This window comes from Eupeodes corollae, chromosome 3, assembly GCF_945859685.1.
Source record: "Eupeodes corollae chromosome 3, idEupCoro1.1, whole genome shotgun sequence".
Classification (NCBI taxonomy): Eukaryota; Metazoa; Arthropoda; class Insecta; order Diptera; family Syrphidae; genus Eupeodes; species Eupeodes corollae.
In genome coordinates, this window is record NC_079149.1 from 79,962,134 (window position 1) to 79,981,909 (window position 19,776).

General features: G+C 32.5%; 2 protein-coding genes across 4 annotated transcripts in view; one reads left to right on the forward strand and one right to left on the reverse strand.

Annotated features, from left to right (window-relative positions):
* The first annotated feature begins 3,289 nt into the window (after positions 1-3,289).
* Positions 3,290-10,221, forward strand: LOC129949205 (uncharacterized). Its single transcript, XM_056060501.1, has 4 exons — positions 3,290-3,655; positions 3,715-4,156; positions 9,272-9,315; positions 9,374-10,221. The coding sequence occupies exons 1-4, from the start codon at positions 3,395-3,397 to the stop codon at positions 9,530-9,532; spliced, it is 906 nt and encodes a 301-aa protein (XP_055916476.1). The 5' UTR covers positions 3,290-3,394; the 3' UTR covers positions 9,533-10,221.
* Positions 10,222-12,147: 1,926 nt separating this feature from the next.
* The window catches only part of LOC129949204 (GTP cyclohydrolase 1), a 36,837-nt gene continuing 29,208 nt past the window's right edge, over positions 12,148-19,776 (reverse strand). The window contains exons 1-6 of one of the 3 annotated variants that reach the window (XM_056060499.1): positions 18,429-18,754; positions 18,078-18,341; positions 13,850-14,059; positions 13,614-13,779; positions 13,431-13,547; positions 12,148-12,781 (exon numbers count right to left, since the gene is read on the reverse strand). In XM_056060499.1, coding sequence (XP_055916474.1) covers positions 12,652-12,781; positions 13,431-13,547; positions 13,614-13,779; positions 13,850-14,059; positions 18,078-18,341; positions 18,429-18,459 — 918 coding nt within the window. In that variant the 5' untranslated portion in view covers positions 18,460-18,754 and the 3' untranslated portion in view covers positions 12,148-12,651. Of the gene's footprint in view, positions 12,782-13,430; positions 13,548-13,613; positions 13,780-13,849; positions 14,060-18,077; positions 18,342-18,428; positions 18,755-19,776 lie in introns of those variants that run through there. The other 2 variants (XM_056060498.1, XM_056060500.1) reach the window with 2 other exon arrangements.

Consider the following 19,776-nt stretch of genomic DNA (forward strand, 5'->3'; position numbering starts at 1 on the left):
CACACCTTAAATTTTTGAAATATTATATTGAATTTAAACTATTCGAAATTTTGCTTTCTACTTATTAGTATTTGTTCAGCTCAGCAGAACAGCCGATTTGAAAGTTGAACTGTTATTAACAGTATTACTATTTTGGTATAATTACACTTCTTGAAAGTTAATGCACGCTGTGAAATACACTCAGTGTTATAAATACTGTTTTGAACGTACTCGTGTTAGACAAAAACACGAAAAGTAAAACTCAACAAAATCAATGCCCGTGTTTTTTGGCATTCTATAAATAAAGGATGATTTTTTTGAGGTTAGGATTTTCATGTATTAGTATTTGACAGATCACGCGGGATTTCAGACATGGTGTCAAAGAGAAAGATGCTCAGTATGCTTTGACATTTCATCATGAATAGACTTACTAACGAGCAAAGCTTGCAAATCATTGAATTTTATTACCAAAATCAGTGTTCGGTTCGAAATGTGTTTCGCGCATTTGGAGTGAAGAGCAACCAGAAGCCGTTCAAGAACTGCCCATGCATCCCGAAAAATGCACTGTTTGGTGTGGTTTGTACGCTGGTGGAATCATTGGACCGTATTTTTTCAAAGATGCTGTTGGACGCAACGTTACGGTGAATGATGCTAACAAACTTTTTGTTGCCAAAAATGGAAGAACTGAACTTGGTTGACATGTGGTTTCAACAAGATGGCGCTACATGCCACACAGCTCGCAATTCTATAGTCATTTTGAGGGAAAACTTCGGAGAACAATTCATCTCAAGGAATGGACCGGTAAGTTGGCCACCAAGATCATGCGATTTGACGCCTTTAGACTATTTTTTGTGGGGCTACGTCAAGTCTAAAGTCTACACAAATAAGCCAGCAACTATTCCAGCTTTGGAAGACAACATTTCCGAAGAAATTCGGGCTATTCCGGCCGAAATGCTCGAAAAAGTTACCCAAAATTGGACTTTCCGAATGGACCACCTAAGATGCAGCCGCGGTCAACATTTAAATGAAATTATCTTCAAAAAGTAAATGTCATGGACCAATCTAACGTTTCAAATAAAGAATCGATAAGATTTTGCAAATTTTATGCCTTTTTTTTTAAAAAGTTCTCAAGCTCTTAAAAAATCACCGTTTAGTATAGTAAAAAATTCCAAAGAAAACCCATCGGCAGTAGCCAGATTTTTGTATTTAAAAATTGGAAAAACTGAAAGAAGACTTGTCAGAAAATAATAAGAAAAAAAAAACATAAATTGAAGAAAGTTTTGTGAAAACCAAAAGTTAAAAGAAACTAACTAAAACTAATAAAATGGACAATTTTCAAGAAGAATTGGTAAGAAAACATCTGTAAAATGAGATTCTAAAAAAAAAGTTAATTTAACAATTGCAGCTTTGACATAAAATAAAAACTTGAAGAAGGGTGTTTGTTCGTAGACTACTACAATATTATGTGGTGTTGAAGCCAGCTTGAAGCTCGCCTCAATTCTTTATATACCTGAATCGAGTTGAAATGACAATGATTCGACTCGATTCCGGTCGGGGATCAGAGTCGAATCAAAATTTTTTCAGAAAAACCTGTGTTGGAGGAGTGTACAAAAAATATAAATGCACATGGAGTAGGTAGCATATTCTTATATTGTTTAAAACGAATCAAACTATCTCACTTCCACTTCATAAGAAACATCGAAACACCATTTACCTTTTAGAAAATGCTGTCAAACTCAGTCATTTTTAAATCTTTTAGTGCGGTGAATACACCAAAAAGATTTATTTAATCTAAACTGAGACAAACCTTTGGAAACATAGCAAAACTTAATTACCTTTTCTATTGTTTTCTCTTGCACAATAAACCCAGTTAGTTCATTTTCATTAACAAAACTAAATAATATCAACAGTAACAGATTGATTTTTTCCCCAATGGAAAATACATGATTCCAAATACACAGCTACTCAACGAATACAGCCATCGCGATACAAATGCAATATCAATCGTACAAACATTTGAGAACAAAATCACATAAGATCTATTCGAGTTTCGTATACATTTCAAAAACTCATCCGTAGTAAGATTCTACTTTAACTTTTATCGGTAGTATTCATAATTCGGATATTGTTTTTGTTATTCGTGTAAAATCCTACTATAAAATTGATAGATTTGCCAGCAAAACACGGGTAAGGATTATGATTTTGATGATAGCCTCGACAATAATTTTCTTCTACAATAAATGCTGTTATGCTTATGCTTATAAAATAAATAAATAAATTAGGTGGCTCAACAGTCCATGAAGAGCCAGGGCATAGTGACTTACAACTCTCAACCCTTCCTGTGTGCGAGTAATGTTGCCAGGAATGGAAGAATCCGAACGGCTAATTTGAGAAAGCACTTTTTCATGCCAAGAATAACTCTTGGAGGATTTGTCAATACCTTCCAAGAGACAGTACCCGTGAAAAAAGTTAGGTGGCACAGGCAGGGATTGAACTCAAGACCCTATGCTTATGCTTAGTGGGTTGAAAATGATTTCTCTAACATTTTTCAAGAGACGCAGCTATCGTTAATCAACAAAAAAGTATTCTATCGTTTCACAGAATTAATCACAGCTTGACAATTAATGCTCCACAACTATAACCACAACATCATTAATTGTTAGCTGTCAAAAAATCTGTTATTTGGGTATTAACAAAGCCAGATCTATTATGATATCAGTTATGAGATTTTTCATGAATTGTAAAGAATTTGAACATACCAACAAATCTTTTTCAAATCGCATTTTTCCTCAACAAAATGTTATAAAAGATTCAACCAAAAATGTAAGGAAGTGATCATAAACAATAATAAAAAAAACTTCTATAATGAAAAAAAGAACACCTACATACATATAATTGAATTGAAGTTAATAAGTAGTCTCGATCTGCTTTCGTAAAGGTTTTCCGGTTGATAAATTTGGCCAGTTTTTATTTATAATAATTCTTAGAATTTTCTCAGACGGATTGACAGACCAGGAAAATAAAATAAAAACACAATTCACTATTCATTCTCACCTAGCAATCAAATTAGCTTTCTATTTTTTTGTATTGCTTTTAGAAATAAGAATCATAAACATTTCAGTCTTCACATTCATGATATAAGCTTATGCAGTTTTTTCTTCACCTGTCTGTAGTCCGTTCAAACCAAATTCAAATATTTCCAGAACATCCGTTCCAAAAGAATACTTCCTTGTATCGAGTATCGGCATTCGTGTTCCGAGTCTCGATAGCCACAAGTCTCAAATGCCAATTGGAAATGGAATACTTGTGATCTGTCATTCTGTCAAATCTCAAATAAATAAATTATTTCTAACAAGTTAGGTATTTGGTTTTGTCTTCATGTTAAAAGAGCAAGTAGAAATTTAATTTTACCGAAATGTCAATAAATTTGCCGCCAGATCTGTTTCTATTAGAATCTCAAGTTGCCGGACATACAATCGAGAGTATTTCACAAAAATATGGCATGCTTCGAGACAAATTGGGTACATTCGTTTTTAAACCCCTTTCAAAGCCTTTATATGCCGAGCGGGAAATAACATTTTATAAACAATTAAAAGAAGCACAAATTCATTCCAAAACACAGCGGTTTTTTCCTCAATATGAAGGTCATCTTGAAATGCTCGTCGATGGGAAAAAGGTTTTTGGTTCGAAATAAAGAATTTACATTAAATGAAACTCATCTCATTTCTAATGCAGCAATTGTTTATAAAATTGGAAAATTTAACACACGCGATGGAGAAGCCTTGTGTAATGGATATTAAAGTTGGGCGAAGAACCTGGGATCCATTAGCAACTGAAAATAAAATAATGATGGAAGAGCAAAAATATCAAGCTTGTAAAAGTACCATCGGACTATGCATTCCGGGATTTCAAATTTACGATTCTAATAGCGAGTGTTTGAAATACGGAAAGGACTTTGGAAAAAACTTGAACGAAAAGTCATTTTTCGATACATTAAAGATGTTCCTATCTGTTCAAAATGAGTTCTATAAGCCTTTGATAAAAACGATTCTAAATCAACTATATGGTCTTCAAAAATGGTTTGATACTCAAACTGCTCTTAACTTTTTTTCTAGTTCGATTTTAATTGCTTATGATTATGAAGCCATTACAACAAAACTGAAACATAAAGATCAAGGTAAATTCGGATTTTTTACTTTAATACTACAACTATTTAATAAGCTTTGATAGGTGAATATATTATCTGTAGGCATTCTTGAACTTTTTCCTAAGAGGCCTAATTTATATCATCTTTTGTGCACAATGATGTTGTGTGCGGTAGGTAGACACATATACGAAATGATTTTTGAACAAATGCCAACAGTGATTGCAATTAAAGCACAATTTAATTGAAATAGTGCCCCACTCAAATGTTGGTCATTCAGGATGAACTAAATAGACCCCAAAATAAAGGAACTTTTATACCAAATTCGAATAATTCCATTCCACACATAAGATGATATGTGGTATTTGTGTTGGAACCGAAAATTAATATTGAGCGCTCAAAACAACTCAGATTCCTTGGCAGATTGAGCATCTCACACGTCTTAACTAAAACAAAACACTGTTTAGTTATTAAATAATAATTATTACTGCAACTGTGTTTTCTCATGCTCATGCCTGTCCTATTAGAAAGACCAAGAACCACTTAAGGGACGTCTATACTATACTAATTCTGACATTAATTATCTTTAACGCTTTATAAAAACCTGGAAAACTTATAGAAAAGATCTTTAGATCAATGGACTATAGCCCAATGGCGGATCCAGGGGGGGGGGGGAGGTCGTAGGGATCATGACCCCCCTGGGACATAATTTTCTTTAGCCCCATTATATTTGTAACTATTTATTTTTTCTATATCAAAACAACATTTGTATTTTGCTTCCTTAAACTTTATTACTAAAAGTACTACTTTTAACTGAGGACTAGACCAAGATCCAAAAACGCAGAACAAATTCATCAACTTTTGACCAACTGACGATCCAAGGGGGGGTCATATGAGCCATAAAGCTTATACAGTTAACTTGTCAAAAACAACTAAAATTTTTGCTTTCACTCAATTTAGAATATGGAAAAAAACTTTAGTAATGCTTTAAATTATTTTCATGAAAATTGTTTCTAAGAAAAAGAGTAAATATTCAAGTTGTTAAGAAGAAACTTTGAATAAGAAATCATCAATTTTATATTAAGTTGCCTTTAAATTCCTTAAACTAGCCTTCAACTTTATTATTATTTTTTTTGACACACATAAATAGTGCACATTGAAGTTTTTTTACGGGCGACATATATAGGAATTAAATGGTATGTTTTGCATTAGTAAACAATTTCGAACTGGAGCTTTTAATCAAATATGACATTACGACGGTAGTGAAGTCGATTCCTTCCCCTGTCTGTCGTTCCTGGCTCCTACAGTCCTAACAATTGTGTTGATTGAAATTAAGGTTTTCAGCTGATTAGCGTGAGGCGTTTTTTTTTGTTTTATTAATACGAAAAATAACAGCAGTCCCCATACAAATTTTGTAGTAAAAAAAATTTGATTTTTCTAAAACTTTCTCTAAATTTTGTGTTCTTAATTTGGCTTCTTTCTAACAGAAAAACATATTTTGGTATTGCTCCGGAAGGGTTTTCTCGAGAAGTAATGGACCGATTTCAATAATCTTCTCTTTCTGTGCAAGCTCTTGTCAATGATCAAATCATAAAATTGGTGATGATTTTTGATGATCAAAACTGTAATTTTTATTATTTTAAAAAAAATATTTATTTTGTTTACAAAACTCGATCGGTCAACATTTTTTAAGACCAAAATACGAGTAGGCAGACTGATAGCTACAGTAATAATAGACTCCCGAAAATTGAGTTCGAAAAAACTTCGTCAAAAAAGCCCGACATTTCTTCATATCAGATCCTCTCTCATTTTATGGATTTTTGAATATTAAAGCGTTCTTAGCATAAATACTTAGAAATGGATACAAGAAACGTTTTTTTTTTTTTATTTTTGGGAAAAAGCTACGTTTCAAAACAATTTCGTACATTTCTGCGTGAAATGCAGCAAAAACACTCTAAACTATTGTGTTATTATTTTATCATTTTAGCAATTGAAATGTGTAAAAGTTAGGTTAATATACTCGTACACATTATGTTATTTAAATTTTCATAGTCTCTTTCAAAACATTAAAAAACATTTTTAAGCGGAGAGTAAAAACTCGTTTAAGGGTGTGAAATCCCAATAATAAATATAAATTACATGTGAAATAAAAAATTTAAAAGTCAGCTGATTCATCATTCTCAGGGTGTTCGTTCCTGGTTGTCAATGTTCCTTTTGGTGTTGGTTTTGGGGAAGTGGTGCTTAGACGCGGTAGAAGGCTGACCCAATGGCAGTGTAAAATGGGACTGCTTCCTCGTTGTCCATGATTAAGCTGTCATGAAGAGTTTTCATAACACTGAGGTATCTTGGCTCTGGATGTCGTTGTTCAGTGGTCATCCTTCTCATTAGTTGATTTGGGTGGTCGATGATGTTCCGTACAAGTCTCTTCGCTGACAGAACTAGGTATTTGTCAAGCGGGATTTGGCTTCAGAGTATAGATAATTGTTCCTGTAGTGTTTTTCTCTAAAGCAGAATTTCTTTAGTCTTCGAAGGATTACTCCTTCCATTAATTTGCTAATATTATTGAGGAGTGATATTGGCCTGTAGTTGGATACTAGTTTTGAGGCACATTTTTTGGGGATTGCCACAATCTTTGCTGTTTTCCATGCCCGGGTAAAGTAACAGTTGTTGATGCAGTTGTTGAGGATGATTGTAAGAAAAATCATTACTGCTTGTGGAAACCTTTTTATGATGTAATTGGAGACACCATCTGGTCCAGCTGATTTTTTTGGCTTAGAATTCCCGATGATCTCTGCTACCTCCTCTAGATTGTACACTTCCACTCTGTCCTGGGTTGAGGTTGCTTCAACGGTGTTGCTGATGTAGGAAACAGGTATTTGTGGCTGTTTCCCAATAATTCTATTGATGTTTTTGAAAGCATCAGGTCCTGGCTTAATTGCTTGCAATCTTCTTCCAAACTGGATGTTGTTGTGGTGTTGATTGTAGTTCCGGAACATGATGTTAACTTGCTGTAGCTCATTACAAAGTGTCTGGTAGCAATACAAACATGTTTTTTTTAAATTAAAATAAGACAAATTAAGAAAAAGGATTTTCAATGTTTTTGAGAAAATTTGAATTTATGATTTTCGACCAATAAAATGGTATGGGGTTCTTGTGTTATTTTTTGTCTTAAAAAAACTGGCTCAAAAACTTAATTAATTAATTTTGAACTCAATAGTTCCAATGGTTTGGGCTGCAGGGGCAAGGACAGACAGATAGACGGACGGAATCGGGCCAACTTTTTCGATTTCTCTACCATCGTAATGTCGTATTTTGATTAAAATCTCTAGTTCGTAATTTTTTACGAATACAAAATTTGCTATAAGCATAGTTTCTATAAGTTAAAATAATAATAAATAATTATATTGCCAAAAATTCTAAGCAAGATTTTTAAACTGTCCTTAACGGCAGCAATTCCAGGAAGTATAAGTATTTTATTATCAAAACGGCGCACTACAGCGCTAATCGGATCTCAGGGATTGAGATCGCCATTTCTACCTATAATTATTTTATACGGTCACCTTAAGGCATTATCACAGCCTGTTATCGCCGCGACATCGATTTTTATCTCCCAAAATTCGTTTATCTTCACTTTTAATTGATTTTTGTTGCTTATGTTTCAGTTCTGGAGCCTTCGCTTGATTTCGTTCCAAAAATGCTCAATAGCATTGAGATCTTCTGGCTGGTTTCTGGCATTAAAAAGCCACTTTTCCTTTACAATAAAAGATGCTGGTAAACTTGTTGAAAGTTAAATATTGCTGGTAAATTCAGCAACATTTTTTTGTTTCTTTTAAAAATGTCCAGGAATTTCCATTTTCAATTGCATCCAATTATAACATGATGTTACCTTCTCCATGTTTAACATTCAAATTCTCTTTTTTGGATTTTTTATTGGGTTTTCTCTAAACAATTTGCCTTCCGTCATGGAATGGAATTAAAAAAGAAAGTAAACATTAAAAGTAACGAATTATTAATCACGCTCAATTTTGAGGGAAACAACAACATAAAGACTTGTTGATCCAGGAAAATACTTTAAACGTGTTTTACTTGTTAATGGTCGGCCACGCATGGGCGACGAGCGACTGAGTGATTGAGCGACCAATCTGAGCGATGAATGGCCATTTACTAAACGACACCTCGCTGAGCGATAAGTTAGGATATGCCATCGTCATGTGCGGTTTATCAGTTGAATATTGTCGTATGTCAGTACCATCTTTTGATTTGCTGTTGGAGAAAGTTCGACCAAAATTGATAAGACGAAAGAAAGCAATTAGTCCAGAACAACGGCTGGTTTTATGTCTAAGGTTATTTTTTTTTAATCTTTATTTATATTCATAAATTTTTCCAAAATAAAATTTTGAATGTCAGTTCTTATCTCAACATTGTCGAAATTGTTAAATTGTGCAATAAATGGCAAACAAATTTTGAAAAATTGAAGATCATCACTATCCTCTTCTTTTTGCTACCTCTTGTTTTAAAATTTGGGATCTTTCTTTTTCTAACTCGTGAAATTCTGACTCCAAATTGTATGTTGAAGCTCTCTTATTTTTTCGCACGTTTTGGGGGCAGCTTATGCTCGTAGAAGGAGTGCTGTTTGTAAGCGTATTGACACTTGAAAGGGTTACATCCTCTTCTTCTAGTAAATTGTGATCTTTGTGGGTGTCCTGCCATAGCAATGGGCGGCTTTGGAAAGCTGAAATTAAACTTTCAGTGTTTGTTGTAGACATCTTTTTTTTACGTCGCTCAGCGATCCACTAAAAAATTAAAGCAGATGTGATTGCTGAGCGACGTCGCTCTGTCGCTTGAAAAGTCGCTCAGTCGCTTACGGCTTATGTGGCCACCTCCATATGATTTTTTTGAGTCCCTCAGCTGCTCGTCGCTCATTGCGTGGCCAGACGCTTACTGTTATACAAAAAAGCAATATTCTGTAGGTGTACATATTTTCAATTTGTTTTAAAGAGTTCAAAAGGTTTATTTCAATTCCTGAATTAACTCAGGTTTGAACACATTAACTAAAAATTTAATTAATTTTATTTTGGTGATGAGCCTAATTTTATAAACTAAGCAATAATTTAAAAGTTTAAACGTAAGTTATTTTATATTTTTTAGATGATTTCGTTTCTTGCACTAGCAAATGGAACAATAAAAAAACGGTAAGTTCTCACTGAATATTTGTAGTTTAAATATTTAATGTTTTCTTATCTTTTACAGGAAAAAATATATGAAGACATCATTCCATGGGTAAAAGTCAAAATCATAGATTTTGCACACGTTTTTGATTCGGAAAATAATACTTGCGACGAAAACTACCTGTTCGGCCTGCAGAACCTTATTTACATGTTACAAGAAATACTTGTCAATAATTGGTAGATTTGTATATGCAAAAAATTGAGCAGTTTCTTTGTACGGCGTTAAAAATAAGTTTAAAAAATGATTTGAATACGCGCAAACTAGATATTTGGTTTAAGCTTTCAAATGTGGTTCAAATTCCTTTAAAACGATTGTATTGAGCTCAATATTTAATAATTATTCTTACAAGAAAAATAAGCAAGACAAATATAAACATAATAATGTACATTAATTTTATATATTTTGTTTACAACTTTTTTAAATCCCACAAAAATATTGAATATTACCATAATTTTGGTTAATCCTTTTTTCATTAAAGAATAAAAGAAAGTTATTATTTGTTTCTTTTTATTATATCGTTACAAGAATTTTTGAGTAGAAAATTATCTAAAACCATGACACTTACAATTTTTGAATGACTAGAATGACGAGACGGAAAATAAACCATCCACATAAACATTAAATTAAAACCAACGCCTTTATGATTGAAATAATTTACAGTTGTGTTCATAAAAATAGCAGTGCTGGACACTTTTTATTAGGTTGTCAATTACTTACATAACGGAAATTCTTAGAAAAAAATTACCCTGTTACTTGCATCTAACTGTCTTTCGTTTTCATATTAGAGACTTTTAGCTTGAAGTTATACCCTACTTTTCCCGGTGAACACCCATCATTTCAAACTCTCTGGTTATAAAGTGTTCATAAAAATAGCAGTTCTTTTGATTTTATAATTAAAGGTGTTCAAAAATCATTTTTTTTTTATTTTTCGTTATTTTACTATATAAAGTTTTAAGTATTTGTGACATACTAGCATATACAAAATTAATATAGGTCAAAAATTAACAATGGGACGGTCAAGACACTGCACCGAAGAAAATCGAAAACTTATTTTCAAAACTGCTTTTGGAGGGAAAAACCTACCAAAATATTCAAGACATCCTAGGATACTCAGCAAAAATGGTCAGTAACGTCTTAAAATGGCAAAATGGCTACTGAAAAAAACTGACAGAAAAATTGTTCAGTTAGCAAAACAGAACCTTTCATAAGGCTCTAGGAAAATAAGAAATGGACTTCAACTGTCTGTTAGCGCTGTCATAATACGAAGACGTCTTTTATAAGCGAAGTTATCAGCCCGAAGTCCACGCAAGTTACCATTCTTGACGAAAAGGCATGTAGCAAAGAAAATGGAGTTTGTTAAAGCGCACAGAGATTGGGCAAAAGAGAAATGGAGGAATGTTCAGTGGAGCGATGAAAGCAAAGTCGTCCTTTTTGGGTCCAACGATCGTCAAGAATATGTGAGAAGACCCTAAAATGCAGCATACGATCCACGGTACACTATAAAAACAGTGATGCATGGTGGAGGAAAAATTATGATATGGGCTTGCTTTTCATATTACTGGGTCGGGCCTATTTATCCCATGGGGGTATAAGGGATGCAACCGAGTATGTGAAAATTATCGAGGAGGTTATGTTACCCTATGCCGTTTGGGTTTGGGTATACCAACAAAACTATGACCTAAAGCATACGTCAAAAAAGGCAAAATCATGGTTTTCGCAAAAAAAGTTATCCGTTATGGAGTGGTCCGCTCAATCCCCCAACCTTAACCCCGTCGCAAATTTGTGGGGGTTGTTAAGAACGCAGTTCATAAAGCAAAACTCAAGAATTCGAAAGAATTGTGGGAAGCAGTGCGTGATTCGTGGAAGGCAATACCAGTCGAGAGGTGTCAGGTTTTACTGGACTCGATGCCACGTAGATGCGAAGCATCATGAAAAACAATGGCTATGCAACAAAGTACTAATTGTAAGCTAACATTATTTGTATACTTTCATATAACTTATATCAGTTTTTCTTACTTCTTACGTAATAGATCTAGTACTTTGTCATGTACTGCTATTTTTATGAACAGCCATATATTAATAAAGCGGTTTTTACTGTGACAAAGCTAAAGGTAAAAAATCGATAATACTTTTTTTCTGTTATTATGAATAAAATATTTTAGTTTGTTTTTAGAAGTTTAATGAAATATATTATAACGTTGATATTGAAGGCCTTTTTGTTTCATTTGGAGAGCACTGGTATTTTTATAAACACAAGTGTATATTGATTCTTTATTAAAAAAAAAGGTTTAATCATATTAAATAACCATAGAAAACAAGAATATTCCATGAGCTCTCACTAAAACATTGTGTGATAAAGCATTTATAGGTAACGAATAACTTGACTGAGGCACTTCAAAAGTAATGAACCGCATTTTTTGAATTTTTTGGAGAGCAGGGCACCTAGTCAGTTTTCAAGTTATCATTCATTTCAAACTTAAAACTTAACTACAGTAACCTTTGCCTTCCCACAGAAAATACCAAAACATTATCTACTAAAAAAACACTCACAAGCTATAAATTCAAGGTTAATTATATTTGTTTATGGTATGGTAGTGAAATAATTACTTATTTTCATACTTACTACTCTTCCAATTTGATAACGAATCTTTTTATAGACAACTTTGAATCCAATTATGCAAAATATAAAACAAATAATCATTTCGTGTGAACCTTCTCAATGTTTTGAATTCAGGCACGCGCCGGCGGCGTTTTAAATCATTATTTTAATAAATCAAAAACAATGCTCAAACAACTACAATTTTTCATATATAATATATATCGTTTATTTTAGATAATATATTTAACTATAACAATTATAAGAGTATTTTGTATTATAATTTATTTTGTAAATTCCCTAAATTTGTTGATCCTTTCAGTTTTGTATGTTGGTCTTTTTTAAAATAAAATGTTCTGAGTTTATATACGCAAAGGTTAAAATACTTTAAATTACCCGTAAACTTTTTTGTATTTATAATTAAGTAACTTTAGATGATTTTTGTTTAGGTATACTTTATATATTTTTGACAATTACAAACAATTAAAGTATGTATAATACAATATCTATATATGATTTTATAAACAACTTACTTAACATTATTGGCTTGTATTATTTTGTTTTCAATAAAAATATATGCACACATTTAAGTACCTCATCTTTCGATGGTGTTATTAAATTCTGGTCCCAATTTAAAATACATTTCCCATTTAAAAACCTTATTGTTATCTTGTTATTGTCCTGTGCTATGCAATTAAAATATTTATTTGCTATTAACTAAATTGAGGAACTCCTCACGAGTCTTTGGATCATCACGAAATACTCCTAGCATTGTAGAAGTCACGGTTTTGCTGTTTATTTTTTGAACTCCCCTCATTACCATGCACATATGTCTGGAAAAAGCGAGAAGAATTTATTGTTATATAATTAAAAATCGCTCTTAATTTAACCTTTTTTCATTTATATAATTTAACAGAGATTTGGAAAAACACGTATTTTATTTTTATAATTTAATTTCTTTGCGATAGTTTTTTCAGGTACCCATAAGAAAAGTTTTTTTAAATTGTTGTTTAGATCCCGAAAGATATCCAAAATTATATTTAAACTAAAAACTTAGGAAGATCTTGTCCAATAAAACAAGAGACACAATTTTGATCACGAAGAATAGCCTAAGATATTGCAACTGTAGTTTTTAGTCTTATTATTTTAAGTTATTTACTGCGCAGTAGAGGAAGACCGCGATTCAGGTGGCGCGCACAATTGGAAAGTGACCTCACCCAACTTGGAGCGCGAAACTTTAGACATCTAGCTAGGGACTGAGCTAGATGGAGAAGTTAGTTGGGTGAGGCCCTAGTTCCCACAGGACTGTAGCGCCACCTTAAGTTAGTAAGTATTTTAAGTTATTTTGATTTAAACCTTGATCGTTCTTTGGTAAACAGTAGATATCGCGTAATCAAAAACATGTCTCGCATTTACTAAGTTGGTTTGCAGGAGGACATTAAAATCTCTATACAAAAATAAAAAATATAATCTATAACTTACACTCCCTCCACAACAACTGCAACACCTGCAGGCTGAACTGCTTGAGTAACTGCTACAGCAATTTGCTTAGTAAGACGCTCCTGAACTTGTAGTCGTCTTGAAAATATTTCGACAATTCTAAACATTCAATAAAAATAAATTAGATCAATGAGTTAAATGTTTTAGATAACACTTATAACTTACCTTGCGAGCTTACTAAGACCAAGAATTTTGTTGCATGGCAAGTAACCAATAGATACTTTGCCATAAAATGGCACTAAATGATGTTCACACATAGAAAACATCTCAATATCTTTGACAACAACCATTTCATCGTGGTCTTCATCAAATACCGCTCCATTTAGAATATCTTATTTAACAAATATAAAGAAACTTAATGTTTTTGATTTTTATTTGTATAGCCTTTCAGAGAAACTCACCTTCAAGTGATTGATCATAGCCCTTTGTGAAAAACAACATTGCTTTAGCTGCACGTTCCGGTGTTTTAATCAATCCTTGGCGATCTGGATCTTCTCCAAGACCCCCAAGTAAAAGACGATAGGATTGAGCCATATCAGGAAGTAAGGCTTCCCTCGTAGGTGGTTTATGATCGAGCTCCAAATCATGATGGAATGTACACTTTTCATGTCCTGAAATATATAACCAAATTTGATGATTGGATGGTTTTAGTAGTGTTTTCGATAAGTAAATAAGTCCAAATACATGGAACGGTTGAGATTTGTAAAAATAAAACTTTTATGTATAATTTAATTCAATTTGTTGTGTTAAATGGACAAATGTAGTTACTCTAGAATACTCTTTATTTTAAATGGTCTTGGTAGTGTTTTGAAGTGTGAGTTGAGAACTATATATTTTTGGGATCTGTGCTAAAACACGAGTATGTGTAAGGTTGACTATTCTCAGTTTGAAAAGGGCAGGCTTCTTTATGGGGGTACTGTGATCTGCATACATATAACCAAATAGAAAGCCAACTAACGACACTTACTACATACATACATCTATATGGCTATACTTGAACACCGAAGAAGCCGTAAATGCAAAAAGAAATCAGGGCTGAGTCAGTCAAAGAGGGCAAATGAAAATGAATTTGAGACATTTTTCGATGATGCTAATAATAAATTAAAAATGAAATAATATTTAAGAACAATGTTTATATCGTCGTCGTTCTGTTGAAACTCCCTAAGTCCATTTTTTGTGTTTCGAGATATTTGCATTAAAAGTTTGAAATCAACATGCTAATTAATGGATTTTGGGAGTTTCAATTCTTTATAATTTAAAAATGGTGCATCGTTAACCTAAGGGAGTTTTGAAAAACTATAAATTTTGTCATTTGCATGAACTTAGTGTATTTATTTAATTTTTGCGGAAAATGGACTAAGGGGGTTTTCAAAGAACGACGACGACGATATTCAAAATCTTCACACCTACCTTATTTCAATGAAATAACACAAAATCATCTGAATCGAAACCCATAATTGTACATTTTTCAATTTTCGAAATTGACCCAAAATAGCGGTTTAGTTTTACTAACGGCAGCTTCCATTAAATTTGATTTTTTTTCAGTGCAAAATTAACACTCATAAAGGGTGATTTTTTTGAGGTTAGGATTTTCATGCATTAGTATTTGACAGATCACGCTGGATTTCAGACATGGTGTCAAAGAGAAAGATGCTCAGTATGCTTTGACATTTCATCATGAATAGACTTACTAACGAGCAACGCTTGCAAATCATTGAATTTTATTACCAAAATCAGTGTTCGGTTCGAAATGTGTTTCGTGCTTTACGTCCGATTTATGGTCTACATAATCGACCAAGTGAGCAAACAATTAATGCGATTGTGACCAAGCTTCGCACTCAGTTTACTTTATTGGACATTAAACCAACCACACGAATGCGTACAGTGCGTACAGAAGAGAATATTGCGTCTGTTTCTGAGAGTGTTGCTGAAGACCGTGAAATGTCGATTCGTCGCCGTTCGCAGCAATTGGGTTTGTGTTATTCGACCACATGGAAGATTTTACGCAAAGATCTTGGTGTAAAACCGTATAAAATAGAGCTCGTGCAAGAACTGAAGCCGAACGATCTGCCACAACGTCGAATTTTCAGTGAATGGGCCCTAGAAAAGTTGGCAGAAAATCCGCTTTTTTATCGACAAATTTTGTTCAGCGATGAGGCTCATTTCTGGTTGAATGGCTACGTAAATAAGCAAAATTGCCGCATTTGGAGTGAAGAGCAACCAGAAGCCGTTCAAGAACTGCCCATGCATCCCGAAAAATGCACTGTTTGGAGTGGTTTGTACGCTGGTGGAATCATTGGACCGTATTTTTTCAAAGATGCTGTTGGACGCAACGTTACGGTGAATGGCGATTGCTATCGTTCAATGCTAACAAACTTTTTGTTGCCAAAAATGGAAGAACTGAACTTGGTTGACATGTGGTTTCAACAAGATGGCGCTACATGTCACACAGCTCGCGATTCTATGGCCATTTTGAGGGAAAACTTCGGAGAACAATTCATCTCAAGGAATGGACCGGTAAGTTGGCCACCAAGATCATGCGATTTGACGCCTTTAGACTATTTTTTGTGGGGCTACGTCAAGTCTAAAGTCTACACAAATAAGCCAGCAACTATTCCAGCTTTGGAAGACAACATTTCCGAAGAAATTCGGGCTATTCCGGCCGAAATGCTCGAAAAAGTTACCCAAAATTAGACTTTCCGAATGGACCACCTAAGACGCAGCCGCGGTCAACATTTAAATAAAATTATCTTCAAAAAGTAAATGTCATGGACCAATCTAACGTTTCAAATAAAGAATCGATGAGATTTTGCAAATTATATGCGTTTTTTTTAAAGTTCTCAAGCTCTTAAAAAATCACCGTTTACAACTTTAAAATTAATTTAATATTGTTTGATTGGTCACTCAAGACTACGATCTAATTTTCTAATCTAAAGAAGTTCAAAGGAAACATAATGTTTGTTGTGGATGAATAATTTTGTTTTAAATTGGTTTAAGTTGCCACTTAAAAATTTGACTCTTTTTTTTATTCGTTAAGGAGAAATAGACATTTAATATTTTTAAAAATTATACTCGGACATATTCTTTAAGGTAATTTCAAAAAATAAAGTTCAGACTTAGGATAAGTCTATACTTAAAGTTTAAATAAATCAAAATTGTCTAATTTGCATCTACTTGTTTTTTTTCAAATTTGAACTGTTTGGATAATTTAGTGATCAAATACTCTTCCTTAATTTAAAAGGAAAGCACATATAAATTAATTAATAAAATTGAAATGAAATAAGTATACAAAACTTAGTGGATTGTCTATTCTTAAGACATTCTGATACAATTTTTGCCAAATACATACATAATGTAATTTATATACATTTAAATATATGTTGTCTTTTGTCTAACAAATTAAATAAAAGTCAATTTCATATTATCTATTTTTGGAAATACAAAAAAACTTTGAAGATTTATCTGAAATCTTAATTGAAAGCGAATTTGATAAAAATAAATATTAACATATTTAGTATCATTTATTTTACGAATCTGCAGTGATACGGACATTTATATTTATAAAGTCTGTAATAATTAAAACATACACATCTATTTGTGAAAAGTAAAAGTAGATAAATTGAAATTTGCATAATTGTCAAATAATTGAGTAGTGAAGAATGTTGCTACAGATATAAATATATCTACTTCTTTAAGTTATAAAAACGAATTAACTATTAAATTTAAATCATGTTATATGATGGGATTTTTTTTTTTTGAAAACCCCATACAAACAATGACGAATTTATTGTGAAATGATATTAAATGGCATACGAGTATTTAAAGGGGATGCACATAAAAAGTTTCTACGCATGTTACAGTGTACCTACTAATGTACATACTTGTTGAAAAGAGTTCTTCTCGCACTGATTCATTTTTGACTTTTGGTGGTATAGAACTTAATAAAAGACCTTTTCAAGGATACGAAAGACATATATTTGGTACCTATGTACGTCCTACATACTACGTAGGTGGTGCAAAATCATACCATAATCATCAAAATCATTCATATAAAATTTAATCAATACATGCACTAGGTTTTTAAAATTATTTGAACTACAATTTGTTTTGTTAATTTTAATATAAGGGATGTCCAGTTTTTGTATGGAATCCTATTTCAAGTGATTAAACCGTTTCTGTATAGTAATTAAATACATTCGTTTTATACTGCAACAATTGAACTTTTGTACATTAAAAATAACTCTCTAAATTGAATAAGTTGCTTAAAGTTCCCTTCAAATCTCAATATTTCTCCTCGAAAAACCACAATTCTATTGATTTTTATTCAGATGAACCTAATTATGAACTTTTAAGTGAACGTATACAAAAACAAAAAACAAACAAACAAGTACAACAGGTTATTGCACGGGTTCATTACGTTCTCTTAAGAAGTGATTAATCGCCATTGAATACTCATTTTCTTAATTTATATTTTACGAGGGCTCATTCCTTTCATTATAAATAAATCTTGATTAGTTTTTATAACTCCATAAAATCAAATTTAGAGTTTTTTTTTACAAAATATTTACATAAATTGAAATTATGGAGCTGAAAAACCAAATTATTCGTAGGTATGTATAAAGTAGGTACCTGGTGTGGTTGATGTCCGTGGGGTTGTTGGGGTTTTAGGTGTAATAAGGGTGGTTTCGGTTTCGGTAGTATGTTTGCCTGTGCCATTCATCTTAAGTAACAATTTTGGTCGGTCTGCCTTAAGTCCTTTTCCATTAACAAGTGTTTTTTCGTCAAGAGTTTCTTCTTCCTCTTTTTCGGGAACAATAGTGCCAGTGGTTGCAATGCCATTGCCATAAGATGTCCTGCGAGAGTTGTCAAAGCCGTTCAATCCGGATGCACTACCTGTCGAACAAACACTATTATTTCTACCGCGGGACAAAAAGTGAGCCTGTGGAAAGTTAGTATCGTCAATTGCTTCGTTTAGCTCACTTGCACTCAGTTCAGATAGTTGGCGATTCATATTGTTTACTTCTTTGGTTCTTTGAATGGAATGGAATTTAAAATAAAACAAAACAAAAAACACTTGATTTTGAATTTGATTTTGATTTTGTAGGCGACAGGAGATTAAGTCTGCTGGGCTTGACACTCAATGCAAAACAATAAAAAGAAAGATTCAAGCACTAGTTTTTATGTGTTTGGTATTCAAAGAGATTTTTGTATTATCTACAACTATTATCTGTTCGTATAGGGGGTATATGTAGGTAGGTATGTAAAAACACGACCTTAACGTCACGAATGTTGATTGGTTACTGGCACACTGTATCTGATTCCAATGGAATTATGCTGTTGAATATGTATCTACTATATATTTTGTAAGGAAGCTTTTTCTCAATTCTCAAAGAACGAAATGCTTTTACGTGCTTGAGTCGTACTGGAGCTGGAGCTGGAGCTGGAGCTAAGAGCTGGGTGATGGAGGTGGTAGAACGTGTTAAAGATCTTCAATTGTAATTTAATTTTATTGTTTTAAAGCTACTTCAAGAGATTTTCTTCTTGATGTGGCAAACAGAAATTAGATTTATATACATTTCATGAGTTTAATTTTATGGGTGTGATTTGGACATCGCCATCGGCATGGCGGCGCGCGTTGCCATAAGGCAAAGACTTGTCTGCATTTAACGGATTTCAATTCTAACAAACCGAAATTCCTTATCAAATTGCTTTTACTTCTGAACTTCGAAAACTAAGTTCCTAAATATAAAATGCGAGTAAGACGATTTTTCGGAAAACATTCTAAACGTGTAAAATTTGATTTAAATATTTAATTCAAATTGTTAAAATATTTGTTTCGTACGTTTTTCAAAAGTTTTTTGCTTTTTTAATTAAAAAAAACTGGGTCTTAGAACAAATAAGTGGTTGTATAGTGAAATAACACTCCATAATAAGTAAGTTTAGGCACTAATTAAGAAGGTATATTAATTTAGTACAAGTTTGTGGTTGTAAAATTTTGAAATTATTTTTCAAAATAAGGCAGTTATAAAATATACATTGTACTTAATATTTTGTTTGGACAACATTAATTACTTAAAATACGTTAATGTTATTTAAATAAAAAGTGCACTCTAACAAACTTATATACAGTCCCTGGCAATATTATTAGACGCACTGCAGAATTTTTATAACTATAAGGTTATACGCAATATTTTTAAATAATATAGAAACAAAATTCTATAAATCTGTTTTTTATTTTTATAAAAAAAGCATGAAATAGTTTATATTTTGCATACAAAATAATTTAAATACATAACAATATTCGAAAACCTGATTAAAATTACTGAAA